This window comes from Cavia porcellus, unplaced genomic scaffold (assembly GCF_034190915.1).
Source record: "Cavia porcellus strain 051 isolate PalLab524CR breed Dunkin Hartley unplaced genomic scaffold, mCavPor4.1 scaffold_33, whole genome shotgun sequence".
NCBI lineage: Eukaryota > Metazoa > Chordata > Mammalia > Rodentia > Caviidae > Cavia > Cavia porcellus.
In genome coordinates, this window is record NW_026947516.1 from 1585361 (window position 1) to 1608873 (window position 23513).

Sequence of the window (23513 nt, forward strand, 5' to 3'; positions counted from 1 at the left end):
AGGAAGAGGAGATGGAGGAGGAGGAGATGGAGGAGGAGGAGATGGAGGAGGAGGAGGAGATGGAGGAAGAGGAGATGGAGGAGGAGGAGATGGAGGAGGAGGAGATGGAGGAGGAGGAGATGGAGGAGGAGATGGAGGAGGAGATGGAGGAGCAGGAGATGGAGGAGGAGGTGGAGGAGGAGGAGATGGAGGAGGAGGAGATGGAGGAGGAGATGGAGGAGGAGGAGATGGAAGAGGAGGAGATGGAGGAGGAGGAGATGGAGGAGGAGGTGGAGGAGGAGGAGATGGAGGAGGAGGAGATGGAGGAGGAGGAGGAGATGGAGGAAGAGGAGATGGAGGAGGAGGAGATGGAGGAGGAGGAGATGGAGGAGGAGGAGATGGAGGAGGAGGAGATGGAGGAGGAGGGAAATAGAAGAGGAGATGGAGGAGGAGATGGAGGAGGAGGAGATGGAGGAGGAGGAGATGGAGGAGGAGGAGATGGAGGAGGAGGAGATGGAGGAGGAGGAGGAGATGGAGGAAGAGGAGATGGAGGAGGAGGAGATGGAGGAGGAGGAGATGGAGGAGGAGGAGGAGATGGAGGAAGAGGAGATGGAGGAGGAGGAGATGGAGGAGGAGGAGATGGAGGAGGAGGAGATGGAGGAGGAGGAGATGGAGGAGATGGAGGAGGAGATGGAGGAGGAGGAGATGGAGGAGGAGAGATGGAGGAGGAGGAGATGGAGGAGGAGGAGATGCAGGAGGAGATGGAGGAGGAGGAGATAGAGGAGGAGGAGATGGAGGAGGAGATGAAGGAGGAGGAGGGAGATGGAGGAGGAGGAGATGGAGGAGGAGGGAGATGGAGGAGGAGGAGATGGAGGGGAGGAGATGGAGAAGGAGGAGGTGGAGGAGATGGAGGAGGAGGAGATGGAGGAGGAGGAGATGGAGGAGGAGGAGATGGAGGAGGAGGAGATGGAGGAGGAGGAGATGGAGGAGGGAGGAGATGGAGGAGATGGAGGAGGAGGAGATGGAGGAGGAGGAGGAGGAGATGGAGGAGGAGGAGATGGAGGAGGAGGAGGAGATGGAGGAGGAGGAGATGGAGGATGGAGGAGGAGGAGATGGAGGAGGAGGAGGAGAGGGAGGGGAGGAGATGGAGGGGGGAGGAGATGGAGGAGGAGGAGATGGAGGAGATGGAGGAGGAAGGAGATGGAGGAGATGGAGGAGGAGGAGATGGAGGAGGAGGAGATGGAGGGGAGGAGATGGAGGAGATGGAGGAGGAGGAGATGGAGGAGATGGAGGAGGAGGATGGAGGAGGAGGAGATAGGAGGAGGAGAGGAGAGATGGAGGAGGAGGAGATGGAGGAGGAGGAGGAGATGGAGGAGGAGGAGATGGAGGAGGAGGAGATGGAGGCAGGAGCATTGTGGTGGGAGCTCAGTGTGGCTCAGGGGTGCAGAGGGTGCAGTCCATGGCCGGCTGCTCCAGGGCGGGAGCGTCATGGTGGACGGTGTGGGGAGGAGAGACGCTCCCATCACGGCCGGCAAGCAGGGAGAGAAGGGAAGAGCCGGGGACCAGAACACAGCTTAAAGAGGGGAGCTCAGTGTGGCTCATGGGTGCAGAGGGTGCAATCCATGGCCGGCTGCTCCAGGGCGGGAGCGTCATGGTGGACGGTGTGGGGAGGAGAGACGCTCCCATCATGGTGGCCGGGAAGCAGGGAGAGAAGGGAGGAGCCGGGGACCAGAACACAGCTTAAAGAGGGAGCTCAGTGTGGCTCAGGGGTGCAGAGGGTGCAGTCCATGGCCGGCTGCTCCAGGCGGGAGCATCATGGTGGACGGTGTGGGGAGGAGAGACGCTCCTGTCATGGTGGCCGGGAAGCAGGGAGAGAAGGGAGGAGCCAGGGACCAGAACACAGCTTAAAGAGGGAGCTCAGTGTGGCTCAGGGGTGCAGAGGGTGCAGTCCATGGCCGGCTGCTCCAAGGCGGGAGCATCACGGTGGACTGTTGGGGTCCTGCAGCCTTGACAGCCAGAAATTAAATGGGGCGCGGCAGGCATTAAGCTTTGGTGCATTTCTTGCTGATGGACACTCGGCTGCAAGCTGGGCTGGACCTTGCTGTCCTGAGCCACGCTGGGAGCTCCCAGATCGGCTCTCATCGCCAGAGCCGCCGAGTGATGGGGGTACAGTGGACATGGCGGAGTATTTCAGCTCAACATGAGCTAGGAATGAATGTTAGAGCTCTGTGCTGACCGTCTGATCAGAACCTCGACTTTCAAGACACCTTCGCCTGGACCCTGGACTTGGGAGGACAGAAACCGGGACGTGGTCACCTCGTTCTCAGCCTGACAGCTTCGGCCCTGTGCGGCACCCGAATACCGTGCTTCTGCACCCCAAGATCCCCGTGGTGCATGCATCTGATGCTTGCCCAGGCTGTCCTCAAACTCACAATGATCCTCCTGCGTCTGCCTCCCGAGTGCTATTCGGTCCCTCTGTTCGGCCACCAGACTTTATATTTAATAGACAAAGTAGGCGGTATATTATCTTGATGTTCTAAGATATTATATACAGCCGGGCACAGAGGCCCACGGCTGTCACCCCAGCACTCACTGGGGAGGCTGAGGCAGGAGGGTCGCTGTGAGTTCGAGACCAGCCTGGCTGCAGAGTGAGCTCAAGGCCGGCCTGGACTACAGATCGAGACCCCGACTCAAACACACAGCAACAAACAATAACAACAAAAAAGATTTCATATACATTACATGCCAACAACTGTCTATACGTATGTCATCTATCTGTCTGTCTGTCTTTCCCTCTGTCCATCTGTCTCTCAACCCCGTGGTCTAAAAGGCCCGGGGATAATTACCATGATTTTTTCAGCTGCTCAGGGCTGGCCACATTATAAAAACATTTCCGCAACGGGTATTCATCCAAGCACACGGATTACACCTGTTGTCTTCCAAAAGGTGGAAACCAACTAATTGATTCTATTGAAGGAACTCGGGCCCCGGCTGCGGACATCGTATCCAAACGGCCCTGGCTCACGAGGGCTGGACTTTGGTGGGCGCTCATTTAGAGAATTAATCGCCATTCGTGACTGCATGATTGGATGGTCTTGCAGGTGTGTGTGTGCACGTGTGCGTGTGCATGTGTGTGCATGTGCGTGCGTGCATGTGTGTGGGTCCACAGGCGCCCTGTCACTCCCTGGTCCACTGGCTGCAGACGCCATCCAGCTCAAAGCACGAAGCGGGTTCCTGATTCGAATCCTGATTTTCCTCCCCGTCCTGTATAATTTTCCCCGCAGCCCATAACTCTGCCATCCTGTGTACTGCGGGCACAGCCTGGTTTCTCGTAGGCAAACAGCAAGCGGCTCCTCAGGCCTCAGCCACCATCCGAGCCCCGGAGGAGACACAGAGGTCAGTACCATTCCCCTTCCCTATCACCGCGTGTCCCCAGCGCTGTGTGAACAGTCCCCCAAGACCCTGAGCATGCTGCATGCACATGCACACCAGAGTCCAAAGCGCGCTCTCCGGGCAACCTTGGAGGAGCTTTGACGTGTTGCTGGCAACCCAAAGGGCGTCTTTTGCAACCTCAAAGTTGGCATGAGGAGCAGAGAGACACCCCAAGGGTGTTCCTCCGGAAGCTAAGCTGACACACGTGTACACACACTCACCCACTCCCGTGTGCACACTCGGGAACCCACGCATGCACCGGAAAGGCTTGCCCGGGAGGAGCCGGGTACGCACCCCAAGTTGATCCTCTCCACCTGTTTGGAGATGCCCGCGGGCACGGCAGGCAGGGACCGGAAAGTGCAGTGGACCTCGCTGGGCACGTAGCAGGCACACGGGTGGGGACAGGCCGGGGCCACTCGCGGGTGGCCCCAGATGACGATCAGCACCGCGGAGAGCGCCCCCCAGGGCACGCGCCTGCTCTGCATGGTGTCCGGGTTCGAAGCTCAGAGGGACCTGCGGGAGAAGGGGGCACGGTGAGCTCCTCCTGGGGGCCGGGGCCCGGGCCTGCGGGCTCCCGCCTGGGCACCGCATGCCAACTGGGCAGCTGCTGCGAGACCCCACGGGCGCCTAAAACCGTGGCCTGGAGAAACAGGAAACTCGGCACGGTGGGGTCACCTCTGCAAACCAGCCTCAACTGCTGGGACACAACCGGGTTTTCTGCTTCGACTAGGATAGGAGGGTTCGGGCATCTCGCTGGGTCGTACTGTGCAAGATCAGCGTGCAAGAGACAAGGCCCAGGGGAGGTGCAGAGACAGAGACGTGCAGAGACAGAGACGTGGGGAGGGACGAGGAGGAGGCAGGGTGGTGACGGAGGGTGCTGGCGGCTGAGCCCCTGAAAATCCTTCACTGCTTTCCGAAACAGCAAAGCAGAATCCGTGTGTGTGTTTGAGTTTTGAAAACAACCTCAGGAAAACCATTTTGGAGAAACTGTTCCTCAGTCCCCAGCTGTCAAAGTGCTACTGCGGCCTTAAAGGCCATCAGTGGCGATGGAGGTCCATCCCCTTCACGGTCACTTTGTGGACTGGTTATTTTTTCCTTTTGTCTTTTTGGGAGACGGGGTCTCGCCGTGCAGTCCAGGCCGGCCTTGAGTTCACTGTGCAGCCCAGGCTGGTCTCGGACCCCCAGAGATCGTCCTGCCTCAGCCTCCGGCTCCCAGAGATCGTCCTGCCTCAGCCTCCCCGGTGAGTGCTGGGGTGACAGGCGGGAGCCACCACGCCCGGCTGTGGACTGATTATTTGGTTTTTGCTTCCTCTTTGTGTTGAAGTCACGGTGTAGACGGCTCAGGGTTATTCTGCAGGGAGTGGAGGGTAGCTCTGCAGACCTCCATAAAAATCAGTCCAGAGATAAAGGGAAAATCAACAGCCTGGTGGGATCCGTTCTCAACACATAACAGCATTCGAGGAAGCCCCTCACAATTTGGTTTCTTTTTGCAAACACTCGGGGTGGTTTCCATGGGTGAGCCTTCTTCATTAGACACTAGGATTGAATGAATTGTTTTTAATGCACCGACCATTGCTTGGTGGCCTGGTGTTTTTGGATTTTGTGTCTCCAGGCGCTGACTGCGCCCTGGTCACCTGCCGTTTGCACGTCTCCTGAGTGAAGTTCACTCGGCTGTAACGGCCCGCGTGGCGGCTCCATGGCGACTCGCATGGACCAGAAAGTTGCGCAAGGGCTCCTTCTCCGTCCGGGCCACGCATCCACACCCAAGTGCTGTCCTGGGTGGGATGGCGGGTGGGGACCCCGCACCGGATCCGCTCGGTTCCTTGAGGGACCTCCGAGAGACGAAGCCCTTCGCGGCCTGCAGTGTCCGCGCGCCTGGCAGCTGCGCGCACAGAGCGCGGGGCGCAGCGGCTGCGCCCCGGCCAGCTGGGCTCGGGCTGGGTTCGGGCCGCCAGCAGAACCGGCTGCTGGCTTCTTCCAAGAGCTTCCGGGAAAGCCAGGGCTGCCCGAGGTCTCCGATGACGCCCCGCGCCGGCCTGCGCCGCCTGGCTGCCTTCCTGCACTCAGGCTTGGCCGCGCCAGAGAAGCCGCCCCCGGGAACCCGAGCTCTGCAGCAGCAGCGCCCTGCACCGGCCGGGGCTCGGGGCAGCTGGACAGGCTCGGGGTGGGGGCACCCACATGGGGCGCGCCGAGGGGGACGGGCACCCTGCTCCCCGGGCTGCGCGGTCACCTGGCGGGTCTCTCTCCAGGGCGCGCGCTCGGCTGCGTTGGCGGCTCTGCGCCCCTGGCCGGCATCCAGGACCCGGCGCGCCCAGCCGGCGTCTGCGCGGGGAATTGTGTGGTTTTCTGAGAGGCGGCTCGGGTTGCAGCTCGGGGTCCCCGAGCTGGCTGGGGCTGAGTGCAGAGCTGCCCGGGTCCCTGCCTGGTGGAGATGCGCGGTGACCGGGGTTGCGTTAGGTCGCAGCCTTTCCAGGAAAGGGGAGGAGGAGGAGGCGGGGGCAGGAAGTGGTGGTGGTGGAGGAGAAGGAGGAGGAGAAGAAAGAGGAGATGGAGGAGAAGGAGGAGGAGAAGAAAGAGGAGATGGAGGAGGAGGAGATGGAGGAGGAGGTGGAGGATCCGCACCGTTGTAGGGGCGCGCGGAGACGCAGCAGAGGACCCGGGGTGGGGGGCCCTCCGCAGTGGGGTCCCGGGTCTGCAGGACGCACAGCCCACACTGAGGGACCCCGCTGGTTGCTGGGGAGCCGAGTGTTGCGCCAGAGCGAGGGGGCGAGCGAGAGGCGCCGAGGAGCCAGCCGGGAGCCGACCTCTCCAAGCTCCTCTGCAGCGCGCCCCGGGCGCCAGGGGCTTCCCGCCTCCCCTCCGACCCCAGCGCGCCCTGGGAGGCCCCGCCGTCCTCACCTGCGCCGGGGGAGCCGCAGGACGCGAGATCGGAGCGCACGGAGGATCAGGGGCCCGGGGCGCGCACGGCTCACGGGCACCGGTGCGCGGGGACCATGTCCCTCCAGGGCCCGGGGCCGAGGCAGGGCGGCTTCCCAGCGCGGCACGGCGGGGCCGCTTATATTCCCTGCGCCCGCCCGCCCGCCCGCCCGGAGGCTTCCCCGAGTCCACGCCTCGGCCCAGACCCACCCCCACCAGGCCGCCCCACCCCACCCCACCCCACCCCGGGGAGCCGACGGGGCGTGCGCCGAGGGACCCTGGTGGCCCGCGCTCAGCCCTCCCCGCGCCGCTTCATTGTGCCCGGCGCCGCGCGCTCTGCAGGATCCGCCGGAGCCCCAGGAGCTGTGCGCGCTGGGCACGCGGACGGGACGCACGGGGGCGCGGGGGGCGGGCAGAGCGGATCTCCGCGGAGAGGCGAGTCCTGATCCGCGAAAAGGACGCAGAAGTCCGAGTCCGGGAAGCTGCAGCGCGGCTCAGGGCGCGCGGAGAGCAACGTGCGCGGAGGAAGGGAAGGCGCGGGCGCCTGGCGCCGTCTGCTTTCCGGAGTTTGCGCGTCTCCGGGCCAGAGCGCGGCGGAGGAGGAGGCGGAGGCGGCGGCGGGACTTTTCCAGCTGCGCCTTCCGGCCCGGGGCGCAGCCAGGAGCCAGGAGCGAGGCTCAGGCCTCCGTGCAACGTGAGCTCCGCGCACCACGCCCGGCTCCCGCCTCCCTCCCCGCCGGCTGCAGCCAACGTGGGACGCCAGGGCCCGCGCGCTCCTGCGCTGCTGCGGGTGCATGGAGCAGGGAGCAGGCCAGAGGTGCTGGGGTGCCAGGGTCCCCCCAAAAGCAGCGCATGTGGAGCGGGGGGGGGGGCTGGCAGTGTCCGCAGTCCTGGAGCTCTGCTGGCAGAGGTCACCAAGCGCACGGACCAAGAGCGCGCCACGTGCGGAGCGAGGCCTGGTCCGGGCTCACAGAGCCCTGCAGCCCCGCTAGGGTGGGGGTCCCCAGAGAAAGTAGCAAGCAGACCTGCTGGGGTGTGGTCACCCCGATTTCCCACGTGCAAGGGTTGAAGGCATCGTCCCAGAGTGACACCTGTGCTCCACAGGGGGGCAATGTGTGATGGCCAAGCACGTTGGCCTAGGAGTCCGCGCCACCGGAGTAGGGATGGGTAGAGAATGTGGGGCGTGCACATGCCGTAGAGTACGACTCTGCCAAGAAAAAGGCCGAGCTCGGGTCGTCTGCAGGAAAACGGTTGAGACCAGGATGTTAACAGAAGTAAGTCAGACTCGGGAGCTGAGATATCGCCTGGTTTCTCCTGTAAGAGACCCAGAGCACGGATAAACGGGAAAGGGAAAGAAAAGAGAAGAAGCAGGCTTATGGGTCTATCACACAACAGAAGGGGGCAGAGAGGCCGATGGAGGACACAGGCAGAGGCTGTGAACAAATAGAGCAGGACGGGGCGGGAAGGTGTGCTGGTTCCCATCGTGAGCAGCGTTGCTCACTGTTCTCCTGGCGGGGAATTGAGACAGTCAGGAGTCTGCGCACAAGGCAGGGGATTGTTTGGTAGCCCCGATGCGCACTCATGAAAAATAAATTTAAAGAATTAAGGAAAGACAAGAAAAGAAAAAGGAACACAGCTGTGGGGGAATCCTCAGGCCCCACGCAGCCACGGACGACAACTTCCACCAGCAGAGCAGACAGGTTCTCTCCCCGTAAGCTCTCCGCGGGGGCTGGGTGTGTCCATCGGTCAGTGCCTTGGGGATGCCTTTGTAAACCCGTCCAAAATCTGTCGATTAAACTTGAATCACTTTCCATGGAGCATCTGCTTACCCGTGCAGGGTGTTCGTCACTTCTCTCCTGGCTGGGAAGAAACCGTAACCAGCATGCACGAAGTGAAGGGGGAGGAGAGGATTCCTGGGCTCAGGGTGCAGAGGGTGCAGTCCATGGCCGGCTGCTCCAAGGCGGGAGCATCATGGTGGACGGTGTGGGGAGGAGAGACGCTCCCATCATGGTGGCCGGGAAGCAGGGAGAGAAGGGAGGAGCCGGGGACCAGAACACAGCTTAAAGAGGGAGCTCAGTGTGGCTCAGGGGTGCAGAGGGTGCAGTCCATGGCCGGCTGCTCCAAGGGGAGCATCATGGTGGACGGTGTGGGGAGGAGAGACGCTCCCATCATGGTGGCCGGGAAGCAGGGAGAGAAGGGAGGAGCCGGGGACGAGAACACAGCTTAAAGAGGGAGCTCAGTGTGGCTCAGGGGTGCAGAGGGTGCAGTCCATGGCCGGCTGCTCCAGGGCGGGAACATCATGGTGGACGGTGTGGGGAGGAGAGACGCTCCCGTCATGGTGGCCGGGAAGCAGGGAGAGAAGGGAGGAGCCGGGGACCAGAGCACAGCTTAAAGAGGGAGCTCAGTGTGGCTCAGGGGTGCAGAGGGTGCAGTCCATGGCCGGGTGCTCCAGGGCAGGAGCAACATGGTGGACGGTGTGGGGAGGAGAGACGCTCCCGTCATGGTGGCCGGGAAGCAGGGAGAGAAGGGAGGAGCCGGGGACCAGAGCACAGCTTAAAGAGGGAGCTCAGTGTGGCTCAGGGGTGCAGAGGGTGCAGTCCATGGCCGGCTGCTCCAGGGCAGGAGCAACATGGTGGACGGTGTGGGGAGGAGAGACGCTCCCATCATGGTGGCCGGGAAGCAGAGAGAGAAGGGAGGAGCCGGGGACCAGAACACAGCTTAAAGAGGGAGCTCAGTGTGGCTCAGGGGTGCAGGGGGTGCAGTCCATGGCCGGCTGTCCTCTAGGTTGCTCTTTATCGTCTCCTGTTGGAGAAGCCACGTGGAGGTTAAGCGGGTGCATCTGACTGACGTCACTTGACCCCGCGATCTTAAGCGTGCATCTGTTTTCCTGCAGATGCTTCAGGCTTATCCTTCTTTGAGGCAGAGTAGTACTCCATTTTGTGTGCTGATGGATACAGTGTGCTTCCAAGATTTTGGTTATGGATCATCCTGCTGTAAATGCAGATGTGCGTGGATCCCTCAATAGGACACTGACGTTATGGACAGTCCCTTTCCTGTATTAACGCTAGGGTTGCTTTTTGACACAGGACTCAGTACAGCCCTCAGTATACACTAGGTGCTCAATTAACAGGAGAGAGTGAGGCTCTGTCGTTTCTCTGAAGAAATATGCATGATCGGAGTACTCAATGCACTTGCAAATCGACTGACAAAGTGTTATGATGCTTAGTGGCTCATCAATGAGCTAATTAACCTATTATTTACATATTTTGTTTCTTTGGGGTCCGAGTCTCACTGTGTATTTCAGGCTGGTGCTGAACTCACTGCGTAGCCCCAGGCTGGCCTTGATCTGCCGGAGATCCTCCTGCCTCAGCCTCCCGCGTGCTGGGACGACAGGCACGCGCCCCCACGCCCGGCTTCCCTGGAGGACTTTGAGACATCACACAACATAAGCACCCCGTGAATGTTGTTATGCTGAATGTTTAGGACATAAAGTCTTAAAAAAGGAAACAAAGCAAACACAACAATGCCAAGCCTGTAGGTGTTCAGAGTGAACGTGATTTCTATTTCTGAATATTTTTTTAAAATATTTTTGAGGTGCAATTGTTTGAATCCACAGAGGAAGAGGGCGGGCTTGTGCAGCATGATCAAGGCACACGGGGAGGGTGCAAATCTTAAAGATTTATTACAGTAAGAGGCACGTTTTTATTTATTATTTATTTATTGTTATTTTTTAGTCCCAGGAATCTAATTCACGACCTTGCAGTTGCCAGGCCTTAAATTAAATCCCAGCCCAGTAAAACACACACGGTCATAAATTCTCCTCCAAATCTGCCATTCAGTCTGCACGCGGCTCCTCCTGGCGTCTGGGACGGTCTCCCAGCAGCTCGGGGTCCTCCGTCCTCAGGGGCTTCGCCAGCTGGGATCAGAAACCCGGTGACGGCCGCTGCCGAGCGCCATCCTGCAGAAAGGCAGCTGTAAACACCAGATGCTGGGTCCCGTCCACCTCGGTCCCCGGAGCCGGCCCTGTGCAACTCCCGGCTGCTCCCCAAGGTCACAGTGACCGGGAAAGGTCACGGTTTGGGGTCCATTCGGGACACGGAGGCGGCCAGGACGGCGCAGCTAAAGCCCCTGAGGGTTTTACCCCAAAATGTGTGTTTGTGCTCAGTTTTGCTGCAGAACCAAACTTTGTGCAAATATTAACTGTGCTGTTATTAAATGACAGCTGCCCGGAGGCTGCGTCTCTTTCCGGGGTGAAGCTGCCCAGCTGAGCAATGGCTCGGGGACCGGTCAGCAGGACCGGGCAGTTTGCAGGTCCGTGTCTTGCAAGGCCTTTGAGCTCGAGGCTGCAGACCTTGGCCCTGCACGGCACAGAGAAAAATATCCCCAGGCGGTTTTCTCCACAGCTGTAGGTGGATCAGATGGAGGACCCCGCCCGGCCGGGGACCCTCAGGTAAGTGGAGTCTCCGGGAACCTCCGCAGAGCTTGGGGTCACTGCGGAGAGGGAGTCCGTCTCCGGGCTGGAGATCCCTGAGGTCAGACAGCGGGATGCGGTGCACACAGGTGACTCGGAAGGCCTAGACTGCACCTGGGAAGGAGTTACCGTCCTTGTCCTGCTCTGAACGTCCCGCCGAAGAGAAAGAAATCTACCTTAGAATCGGCGAGGCTCACCCAGGGTGGCTATTTCCACGTCGGGCTTGGTGACCGGCTTTTGAGAGTTTCCTCGAGTGACTATTAAAAATTCCCACGGAATCCGAGGCTCAGGATGACGAAAACAGCGGCCCTGAGTATCGTGGGGTTCCCCACCGCAGGAGACTCCCACTGCATCGTGGTGACATCGGCTGTGAGAGAGGCGGGCTGGGGAGCGGCAGGGTGAGAAGTGACCGCTGGCCCTCGGTGCTGACCGGTCTCTGAGTCAGAGGACGGGGACCCGGGGACGCTCTCAGTAGCTGCACCATGTGGCAGGAAGTCTCTGCTGCTCGGCCGTGCTTTATTTTCGCGAGTGCGGTTTGCAGGGCACGGTGGGCGCGGTCACTCTGGGCAGTGGACGCACGCTTTGCTGCGTCCATGTCCGGGTTCGCTTTCCGTTGCTACAGATGAATCTCCAGGTTCGCTGTGATCTGTCTTTTGCTCTGCTCTGCATTCCTATCCGGGTGTGCAAGGCTGATTTCTTTCTCCCAGCCTCCAGCCTCGGGGTACACCTGCGTCCCCGCAGTGAACCCCATTTTGACCTTCCCGTAAGCACAAGGTTCACTGACTGACTTTGTGACCTGAAGAAGCCGAGTCCCGAGCTGACCCGTCGGCCCGAGATGCAGGGCTCCTATGCAGACAGCGCACGCCTGCGGGCTGTGTCCTCCTGGGGTGTGGACCTCAGGCTCCCCGGAATAACTCGTGACACACAGGAGGGGCAGGGTCATGTGTCATCCTTGGTCCGCGGTCCTCCTGCGGGCACTGGACCTGCGAGAAACCAGGCAGCCAGGAGGCTCCGCGAGAGCCCGGCTGCAGCCGGACACCCAGCTGGACAGTGTCTCCTGGACGTGCAGCCCGAGGGCGGCCGCTCTGTGTGGCTCCGTCCGGGCACCTGTCAGCGCCCGGCTCCTGCGGCCGGGGTCTCTGGATGAAGGGGCCCAAGGGCTCCCTGCCCCTTATCTCTTGTGCTCCCCGTCCATCTGCCCGCCTACCCTCTAGGTCACATATTCACTCAGCTATCTCTGATGCCCGTGTCTCTCATGGCCCCGTACCCCTCCTCCCCTGTCCCTGTCCATCTGCCCACCTACCCTCTAGGTCACATACTCACTCAGCTATCTCTGATGCCCGTGTCTCTCGTGGCCCTGTCCCCCTCCTCCCCTGTCCCTGTCCATCTGCCCACCTACCCTCTAGGTCACATACTCACTCAGCTATCTCTGATGCCCGTGTCTCTCGTGGCCCTGTCCCCCTCCTCCCCTGTCCCTGTCCATCTGCCCACCTACCCTCTAGGTCACATACTCACTCAGCTATCTCTGATGCCCGTGTCTCTCGTGACCCTGTCCCCCTCCTCCCCTGTCCCCGTCCGTCTGCCCCTCACCCCTGGCCCGTCTGTCCACTCTGCGTCCCTCCCTACGTGGACTCGTGTCTCTGCTGACCTCATCCAGCCCACCGCACGCAGCAAACACACAATGTTCTCCTGCCTCGGCCTCCCGCAGTGCTGGGCTTACGGGCGCCATCGTGCTTTTTGTGTGTAAAAAAGAATAACTTTCTAATAATTTCTTCTTAGAGAAATGATCAGTCTGCCGGGTGAGGACGTGTCATTTGCAACATCTTGGGTCAGAAGTGATGGCTTCACAGAACTGTGTCGCACCCTTGAGGAAAAACTGTCCCTTGTTAAATGTGGCAAATCGGTTCCAGAGCTCCCAGCACGTGCCGAAATCTGACGTTGTTCTGTAACCTCCACGCGTAGGTTTTTAAGCATGTGACGTCTGCTTATAACACCTAACACAGGTGAACGCGGTGTAAATGGTGCTGGCACCATATTATTTAGGAGAAAAATATGTGTGCGTTCGGTTCCGGTGAGAGACGTTCCAAACATTCTCCTTTGGCTGAATCTGCAGAAGTAAAATTCATGCACCCCAAAGTTTAAATGCATATCTAAACACATTTATAGGACTATTTATCAATTCTGTACATAACATGCACCTATTTTTACAGTAAACTAGATTGTATCCATTTGAGGAGTAAAAATTTAAATTACAGGTTTATGCATGATAATGGATTGAATATTAATATTAATCAGCTAGTGATTACTTATTAATATTAACTAGCTCATGCATGCAAGCATTGTCGCCCTTTGGGATTTAATTTTCGTGCATAATTCAAATTTCTTATCTTTTTTTTTGTCTTTCTGAGACAGGGTCTCTCTATGCAGTCCATGCTGGCTTGAGCTCATTTTGCAGCCCACGCTGGTCTGGAACTCACAGAGATCCTCCTGCCTCGGCCTCCCGGTGAGTGCCGGGGTGACAGGCGGGAGCCACCACGCCCGACCTTCATCCGTCTTTTATGAAGGTGTTTGTTACTGGATTCGGAGTCATCCCGATCCAGGATGGCTTCACCCTAAGACACTTTAGAGAGTCTGAAACCAAGTGAGTTCACATGCCTAGGTCGGGGCATCAGGACAGGGACGGATGTTTAGGGGAATCCATCCGATCTTGTGCAGTAACTCCCCGCTCGTCCCGCAGGCTCCCGGGGAGACTCTCCTGCCTCTGCCTGCCCGGGGGCTCTGGGTGACGCTGTCCTTCGGCCCGTCCCTGCAGTGTCTGCCTCTCCACTCCGACCCAGCAAGGTTCTGGTTTAACGCTCTTGATTAATACGTCTCCAAAGACTCTGTTTGCAAGCCAGTCCCCCTCTGAAGCTGTGCTGGCCTGCAGTTTAGGGGAGGCTCCCCGTTATCCCGGCTCGGAAAATCGCGGTGGGTCTGTCCTGCGTCTCAGGTGGACACAGCTTTGCACCGGTCACCGGAGCGTCCTCCGGTCTCCTGGTGACTCCGGGTTGCCGGCTTCTCCGTCACCCAAGACCGCCGACTCGGCTGCTGTCCTCACCGCAGGACCGTTCCGTCAGTGCAACGACGGGGACCAAATTACTGTCATCGCGGGCCCTGTTGACGTCGAACAATGCATTAGCATCCGGAGGCCTGAGGTCTGGGGTCCCGGGCCTGTGCAAAAGTGGGGAGCTCCGTGGTTACCCCGCAGGGTCCTCCGTCTGGGTAAGCGGCTGGCAGCCTGCTGGTGTTGCGTAAGACTTTGCAAGAGACACTGAGCTTCTCAGGTGTGTAAGGCAGACTCGGCGAGCGGCGTGTTCTGACAGGGACGTGAGCCGCGGGCCAAGACGCCCCGGAAACACCTGGCAGAGAGCTCGTCTTTAAAACAGCAGACAGACACAAGTCGCCTATTTTGAACGCGTGGAAACACGGGCCTGAGCATGGACCCTTCGGGGTCTGTTTATAACCAAAGAATCTGGAGAGCGGAGACTGGGTGGGTGCAGATTAACCAAAGCAACCGAGACCTTGTTTGCCATTTTTTCCCTTGCAAAAAAACTCTCTGCATTTAATATGATTTTAAGAATCACCCGTGTTAACAGATACGATTGCAACCAGAAAGGAAATAAAACCCACCATGTGCGTATGCACAGCTTTTTCTGTATTTCCCCACCAAACTGCTGTCATTCGATCCGGGATGGTTCCTGCTTTTTGCCCAGGGCTGGAAACAGGCAATGATAAATTGATTCCTTCAGGGGTGGATTGGATGAATGCGCCCCAGGCCATTTGGGCGACCTTCCCTTGGCCAGGAGCAGAGCTGTACGTCCGGGGAACTCTCTAGGGTCCGAATCCAGGGTTCATGCAGGATTCCTATGATATTTGGCCTGCAGATAACTGGTTCAACCATTAAATGCACAAGAAATGACTTTTTGGACTTTATTTTGGGCAGAACAAATACAGTCTAGATGCACGAATCTTGTGCTCAGGTCTGCTGTTGTCTGAATGTTTCAGAAATGTGGAGCTAGATGGACAGACAGACAGATTGATGGTAGATAAATAGCTGATAGAGACAAATAATAGAGACAGAGAATAGATAGAGCTGGAATAGAGGTGGACAGATAGCAACGAGATAAGGAGGTGTTATGCCTTAAGAGCTGGTGGGCAGCTTAACGCCAGCTGGATTGCATCAGCACGGCGCTGAGCACGCACGCTCCACCTGAGGAAAGCTGCCAGCATAAATACAGACGTGCAGAAGGAGAAGCTCTGCACTGATGCATTGCGGATTCTCCTACGAGCTGCTGTCTGAGCTGTTGGTTCTCCTGGAGAAGCTCTGGGCTCACATCGAGCATGGCTTCCTGGCTCCAGAGGGGAAGACATGTGCTGCTTGGTCTCCAGGATGAACTCGTCATGGTGCTTCCTGGCACGTACCCCACCGTGCTTGTCGTCGGAGGAGCTCAGGGCCTCCGTGTCGCTGAGGACAGCTGTGGTGCCTTCAGGACAGCCCTGGTCTTTGTTGTAAGTGTGACTTCTCGGCTCCAGCGTAGAACCCTCATCCCACCAGCACAGCTCCTTCACCCTGCTGGCATGGACTTTCTGGCTTCCCCACTGACCTTTGGGCCTTCCCAGTGCAGATCCATAAAAAAGACTGACTCGAGTCCTTCTTGTGGGCTCTGGACCTCCGAGGTGGACGGGGACCCGGTGTCCTGTGTTTGCAGCTGCCTTTCAGCTGGATGGCGCTCGGCAGCGGCCGTCACCGGGTTTTTGATCCCAGCTGGCGAAGCCCCCGAGGACCGAGGACCAGAGCTGCTGGGCGAGCGGCCGGGATCTGGGCCAGTATGTTGAAGCCAGAAGCAGGATTTTGAGAGGGGCTTCGTCCTGGGGATGTGCTTTTACTGTAAAGCACTTTTAAAATCTAAACATTCGCAGTAGATTTCAGTCACCTCTGCAAGTGCGGAGCAAAGACTCTGAACGTGTGCAAAAAGCCTGCCGTGTGCACAAAACTAAACAAAATCCTCCCCAGCCCCGCCCGCCCAGCTGCACAGCAGGACCCGTGCAGCCGAGCTGCTCCAGCCAACCTCGATTTCCAAAATCACCTTGATGTGCAGGCGGAAACAGAAGTCGATGCTCCAGGTCGGGTGTGTGTCACGCGGTGCACACGTCGCCGTGATCTCCAGCTGTGTCCACACGGCCCGGAGCCTTTGCAGTCGCCTCAGGGAAGCCGCGTCCACGCCGATGCCACGGCCTGCTTTCCAGCTGCACGATTAGCACCCGGAGCGTCACTGGCTCCTCTAGGCGAACAGAGACAGGGTTGGAACCGAGGGGTCCCCGAGCGCAAGGTCGTGCCAAAGGTGAGCTGGGGACCCCTGCACTGGGGTCCTTGGTGCAGAGATTCCGGGTCGCCGTTTCTGGGTGTGGCTGGCTGCTGCTGCAAACGGCTCCCCGGGTCAGCCGTGCGTCCCGTCCGTGAATGTGCCAGGGTCGAGAGCCTCACACAGAAAAGACTGACCATCCTAAAACGAGGTGCATATGCTAAATTTTCTCTTAGATATAAAATAAGGCAAAGAAAATCAGACAGTGTGTGGGGGATGCCACAGGCAGGAAACGAACCAGAAAGTTCTGACAAAGCGACTTACCGTTATGGACGTTCGTGTTTAGTCAAATGGTCTGTTTTCACCTACAGAATTCATGCAACACAATTTCCCTGAGCTCCCAAACACAATGGCAGGTCCTGTGTTTCCGTGCAAACGCATCCTAGTTGGTAAAGGTCACTTAACTCTCAAAGCGTGCAAAAAGGCGGTCAGAGGGTCTCGAGAAGTCACCCTCTGTCCTCTAAGGAAACCAGAGTGAGCAGCTGGAGATGCACAATGTGATCAGGAGGAAGAGCGTCCACCTCATAGAAAGGTCTAGAAGACCATCCATATTCGATTGACAAACACTATGGAACAAGACAAGAAGCTCTCAGACTTACACGGGGCTTCCATTGGATGGGCTCTTTGAGGAACACAAAGGCACCCTGAAAACGTCTTGGCTGCCATCTTGTGGGGACTTGGTTGGGCATCCAGTTAGCCATCACTGTCACCTGGCACATTAGGGGACCCCCAGAGAGGTGAGCGGTAACCTGCAGCGTGAATTAACCCGGGGATGCACTGGCACCTGGTTTTGGTTTGTTTGTTTTCTGAGAGGCAATCGTGGTGCCATTGCAGCTGACCTTGAGCTCTGTTTGTAGCCCAGGCTGCTTCCTGATTCAGCCTCCTCAGCGCTGAGATTACAGGCATGTGACACGGTGACTAGCTGAATTTACATCCAAGTGCGATATTGGTTACAGGTCATCAGGTGTCACCATAGGGCTAAGTATGGTCACCAACCCCTCTCTTTCTCTTGCTGAGTGTTTTCTGTTCTAATTCCTGACCACCATGATGGGAGCGTCTCTCCTCCCCACACCGTCCACCATTATTGCTCCCCACCTTGGCTAGCGCTTTTATAACAAATTATTAATTAGAGGCACATGCAGGCCAGGCTGGAGAGCCCAGTGTTCACGGTGTCTCTGCAGAGACCCCCCCAGCTGCCTATTCTAAGAGGACAGCAGCTGCAGAACAGACAGGGGCAGAGCACGCAGGGTCATCCTGGACTCGGGCTGGGGCTCCCTGCAGAGACGCAAGCCTGTATCAAAAGGCCGAAGAGTCCAGGGTCTCAGGTCTGCAGGTGAAGTGTGCAGCCAGAGACGCGTCTTCTCCAGCTGAGTGGAGCTCTTCAGGTGCAGACTGACTGCCTCCTGCTTCCTTTTTTAATCCCACCTGGCGTGCAAGCTGATTGGATGGAGCCCGCATTAAGGCGGGACTTCCTGCCCCTCGGTTGGTTGGCCTGCATGTCAGTCATCTTTGGAAACACCCACAGAGACACCAGGAAGTGTGCTTCACCAATGTGCCAGATGAGTCTGAATCCAGATGACAATCACAATTAATGGTGTCCTACCTCATTGCTGTTGGTATATTCAATTCATCCCGAGGAGTCCCGGATCCAGTCTACACTGGGAGGAAGATGATTTTACAAGGTCTGTGAATACCCACGGTGCAGTCAATGGGATCACCATGAATATTTTAGAAAATGATTGAGCCATGAATAAGAAGTGATGGAATTTGGGGAGAATCTTGGAAAAGCAAGAGGCTGGAGGATGGAGCCTGGGGAGATTTGGAGCAGATCACTCACCAGCAACAGGACCACCTTTACGAAAGCCACGCCGGAGGTGGATCTGGGTTTACTGCAGCCGAGGAGGAGATGAGCCTCAGTCTGCAAACAGCTGGCCATGCTGGGTGCCATCCGCACCCTGTCTGTCTCCCATCGTGGAGAAGAACAAAACCTCAAGTGGACTTGCTGTCGATCCTCAGGGCACAGTCCTGGGTGCTGTGATTCCTTCTTGCAGAGTGTGTGCAGATTCCTCTTTGGGCCAAGCCTGGCCCGGAATCCCACAGAGAAGAGGGATTTCTGCAGGAGCTGGACTCCGAGGACACTCCGAGGGCGGCGGCTCCTGCTCTGGGGTCTGCACCCGCGGTTCCCCCGAGTCTCCGTCCAGCTACGGGAAGGCGCAGAAGATGATTTACATCAGAGATTGATGCACCGCCGTGAGGAACCAGACGTTAACAAGACCTTTTGTTCCTGCAAGAGTCCAGTCTGGCCGCTCCGGATTTTATAGGCCTTCCGAACTGTAACAAGCGCATGCACCCGTGAGCTCCGAGATGCAATTGTCCTCACAGTGCACCAGCGCAGGAAGGTTTTATATGACAAGGACAAACGTGACGTGCAGTGAATACTTAAAAACTTAAAAATTAAGACATTTCGGGAAACACTTTCTGAACCCCTTCTGCGTCTCTTTCTGACAAAGGCTTTTTTTTCTCAATACATATATTTTGCTCTTTAAGAATGAAAATATTTATTACAGTAAAAGATACATTACTACAAAGTCCCTGAAAGATCCCCCTCACTCTGCCCGGCTCCCCCAAATCCCGGCCGCTCTCCCACAGCTCGGGGTGCTCTGTCCTCAGGCTCTTTAGCTGCAACGTCCTGGCTGCCGCCATGTCCCGAATGGACCCAAAACCTTGACCTTTCCTGGTCACTGTGACCTTGGGGAGGAGCTGGGAGTCACACGGGGCCAGCTCCAGGACCGAGGTGGACGGGGACGCAGGGTAGTGTGTTTACAGCCGCCTTTCTGCTGGATGGCGCTCGGCAGCAGGTGTCACTGGGTTTTTGATCACACCTGGCAAACACAGTTAGGAAAGAGAACTTCAGAAAGGGCCAACATGCACAGGATCAGTGTGTGCAAAGTGAAACCAGATGGACTATTTTAAGAGAGATTCATGCGAATGTGGGTTTTTTGTTATAGCAAATTAATTTTTCTCATTTAACAGTCTCTTATATTCTGATCAGATCATCTGCTGGGCCTTCAGCTTCTGGAGAATCATCAGTGTTTAATTCCTTCCCGATGCCGTCCTCTCCGGATCCCACCCTCCCACCAAGCTGCCGTCTCAGCGCGTACCAAATTCAGCAAAGAAATTCAACGACTGGCCGCGCCTTGGCAGCTGTGGTTTTGCAAGCAGCCGGCCAGCAAGGACGTGGTGACTAATACCCAGAAAAAACTGATGGTTATACGACTTGCAGAATTTGCTGTCAAAGCAACGCCCACATCTTCCACCAGCCCGCCGTGGAAGGTCCCAGGAAAGCAGGGAACAGCAGGAGGAACGGAAAGGCAGGCTCAGACACCAACAGATCTGCTTCATCCCCACACGGAAGCTGGCCAGAGAGAGAGAGGGAGAGACACAGAGAGACAGAGAAAGAGACACACAGAGACAGAGATTATACTGTGGTAGTCAGAAATCAAGACCTTGGTCTTCATTTATAAACTATGCTTTCCATGCTACTTTGGCATTTTTTGCCTTATTTTGACCTGTTACAGAGATCCAGGCACACCTGTGATTATAGCAGCACAACTTGCAATAATCACAGCTTGGAAGCAGCCTCTATGTCCACCAACAGATGAATGGAAAAAACTGCCCTTTACACGCAGTGGAGTATTACTCAGCCAGGAAGAGGATAAACTTAAGTCATTGGAGGCAAACAGATGTACCTTGAGACCGTGGTGTTAACTGAGATAAATCAGACATAAGGGGGGGACTCGGGGGGCATTCAGTGTGGCTTTGCTGTGATAAGCTTTTAAAGTTCAAGCCTGCGCTGTGTTTTCTGCCCAGAGGCCCTGGCAGAGCCAGGCTGGTGACGATGGTGCCCAGCTCTGTTCTCCCCGTCCTCCTGCTCCGGGCGTCCAGGGCCGAGCGTCCACCCTGGTACCCCAGGACAGAGCAGGTTTGCTGGCAAACAGAAATGCAGGCGCCGTCTGCTTCACCAGCTTCCCCTGACACGCGGGATGGTACAGTTTTATCTTGTGCATCTTTGATCGCACGCAGCCTTGTGTTTTCTGAGTGTTTGCAAAACACGTCTTTCCCATTTGCAAACCATTTGGAAAAATACGACGCCAAAGATGGCAAGCATTCCTGTTGGTTTGGAGGATTCTTTGAAGGTCCGCAAGTCTCCGGATCCTCAATGCAACTCAAGCATCGCGGAGAAATAACAGCATTTTAGATGCTTTAGATGCTTTTCTCGGACGCTCGCAAATCCTGCCTCATGTCCGGTCGGGGAACAGCTCACAAACGCCACCGCAGCCCCGGGGAGGTGAATGGACAAGGGACCCCTGCAGGGGCGGATACGTCCAAGGAGACGAGGTCCTGATTAATAAAGACTTTAAAAAATAGTGTCTCTAAAGAGCACCAGTTGCACGGACTCCTGTGACTTTAGAGTGACCTTGAAGTTTGCAGGGATTTGCAACAACGGCCCGATTCTGAGCATCGCCATCCTGTTGGGGGCAGGATGATGCGGTCATGGCACAGAGACTCAGCTGATGTGATTGCAGGGCTGTGTAACCAGCCGGGACGGGCAGCCACGGCCATGTGGGAGGCGGCTCCTCCTCCCAGAAAAGCCAATTTCCAAATTAAAGAACGAGGCACCTTGCAGAAGAGCCAGAAGCTTCCCTTACTTGATTTATTTATTATTTATATTTTCGTGACGTTATGCACGCTCTCCAGCTCCTCTTCTTCTGGGGATCGGTGGTCGCCAGCTTTTAACCAACGACGTCTTTTGAAAATACCGCACGGTGCCGGGGTTTGGAAGAAACGTCCTTTTGAGGTTGAGTTTTGGTTCAGGAAGCGAAAACATCAATCAGTGAATGCCTGCACAAAAGAGAATTTTCTCAAGACCACGCGCTTTGAAGAGGGTTTGCATTTTGCTCGTGGCTCCTAATCTGTCCCGCAGGAAATTAAAGAGGCGGACAAGGGGTGCCCACGAGAGGGAGGTTTTCAACCCCGGCGGTGCACCGGTGCCCTGCGTGCATGCACGGGAAGGGCCCTGCGGTGACCGTGTCGGGCAGGGTGCCACGCTAAGGGGCGCCCATGGTTCCGAGGGCCGCTTTCTCCTCGCAGGGCTGAGGGCTCTGGTGTACCGGAAGCTGAAATGGGCTCACAGTGTCACTAAAATGCACACTCCGGTCCTGCAGTGGTGATCTGATCTCTTCGTCTTTGACCCGTCGTGGCCAGAGACTGCAAATTGCACGTGAGCTGCAAATTTCTATGCGCCCACTTTTGTGTCTGTGAATCTTGAACACATCCGGTCCTGCGGTCCTACAGACACCATGGCCCTCTCTGTCTTTTTCCTTTTGAATACACACTTTTAAAAAGTTTATTTAAGAAGCAAAAGAGAACAAAAGATAGAAAAAATAACAGTGAGAAACCAACATGGGAATAGATTGCATATTGTTATCTTAGAAGTAGTTTTTCAAGATGTGAACATAAAAATGATCCATTAGTCAGACAATGACTGATTCCCAGATTTTGGTCTGAGAGTCTTCATCCATCTTTCTTTTTTATTGTGTCTTTCTTTCTCTTTCTTTCTTTCTTTCTTTCTTTCTTTCTTTCTTTCTTTCTTTCTTTCTTTCTTTCTTTCTTCCTTATCAATCAAGATGGACTTCCAAACAATACGTGCTGCTTGTCCACAATCCCACAGTCTGAGAGGACTGGGAATTGGAGGCCAGGCTGGGTAATTGATTGACTTAGCAAGATGCTGTCCCACAGTAAAAAGATTAATTAAACGAAAGTTAAAAATGCAGTGCAGGGAAAGCTCAGTGCCAAAGCGAGAGATTGAGCTTCCTGTGCTGTGGAGGAGGAGGAGGAGCAGGAAAAAGCTCCCCGTTTGTTTATATTTTGAAACAACTCCAAGATTCTAATTGGGAAGAGCAGCAAAGACAGCAAATCAAGCCACCCACGACTCACCGTGTCCCCGAAACACTCCAGAGCGTGGGGCGGGGAAGGCTGCAGACCAGATCCGGACTCTGCAGTCCGGCTCCCACAGGACGGTAATAACGGTCGAGACTCACAAACTAAATAACTGATAGTTTCCTGTGCAGCAATCAACAAACATCCCTGCGGTCGGGGAACACGGAGTCTACTCAGCACACATCAGCATGCTGAGGGTGGATGCCAGACGGATGCAAGGATGGAGAGACGACAGACAGACAGACAGATCACATAGGTTTATTTCTGCACCATGAATAATCCAACTTCATCCAGCCTTGATTCTCAAGTTTCCTAAATCAGACGCTTTTTTTATTTTTTATATTTTTATTTTTATTTTTTTCTTGCTGTGCCAGCATCACCAGATAATGTCAGCTTTGCACGCTCACGGCTAGTGCACGTCGGTGAACCGTGCACCGGTCATAGCAGGAACACCTACCTGCAAGATGGGCGCTGACAAATAGTGATTTACAACGGCTCCGTGTCTTGCAAACAGTGAGCTCAGCAGGCAGAGCGTGAGGCGAATCATGTGTGCGACGGTCGCTTCGTGAAGGCACCCAGTGAAAGCCAAAAGAACCCTCACACGGGAAACAGAAGCACTTTTGTGGTTATTCGGCAGGCTTCTGCTTCCCGGCCGCGAGGCCAAACCCGGCAGTTACCCTCAAGCTGATGCTGTCTCCAGGGGCAGAGGCTGCGCCAGGGTACGTGCTGTCCAGACGTGCGGATAATCAGCTGGGTGGGTCCCAAGCCGGGGCCTTTGTAGTGATGCCAACCTCACACAGCACGCCTTGGAAGACGGCGGCTCTGAGGTGCCCCGGGGAGCAGGGTGCACTCACTTCGGTTGCAAAGCAACATGGCGTTACAGGGGTGGATACTCGGGAGCCAGTGTGGCTCAGGGGTGCAGAGGGTGCAGTCCATGGCCGGCTGCTCCAAGGCAGGAGCATCATGGTGGACGGTGTGGGGAGGAGAGATGCTCCCATCATGGTGGCTGGGAAGCAGGGAGAGAAGGGAGGAGCCGGGGACCAGAACACAGCTTAAAGAGAGGAGTTCAGTGTGTCTCAGGGGTGCAGAGTGTGCAGTCCATGGCCGGCTGCTCCAGGGCAGGAGCATCATGGTGGACGGTGTGGGGAGGAGAGACGCTCCCATCATGGTGGCCGGGAAGCAGGGAGAGAAGGGAGGAGCCGGGGACCAGAACACAGCTTAAAGAGGGAGCTCAGTGTGGCTCAGGGGTGCAGAGGGTGCAGTCCATGGCCGGCTGCTCCAAGGCGGGAGCATCATGGTGGACGGTGTGGGGA

General features: G+C 56.7%; 1 protein-coding gene across 1 annotated transcript in view; it reads right to left on the reverse strand.

Annotated features, from left to right (window-relative positions):
• Positions 1-6497, reverse strand: part of Mxra5 (matrix remodeling associated 5) — a 33512-nt gene extending 27015 nt beyond the window's left edge. Inside the window, 2 exon segments of the mRNA XM_063243000.1 lie at positions 3706-3924; positions 6310-6497. Of these exon segments, the coding sequence (XP_063099070.1) occupies positions 3706-3896 (191 nt within the window). The 5' untranslated portion in view covers positions 3897-3924; positions 6310-6497.
• Between the last annotated feature and the right edge of the window lie 17016 nt (positions 6498-23513).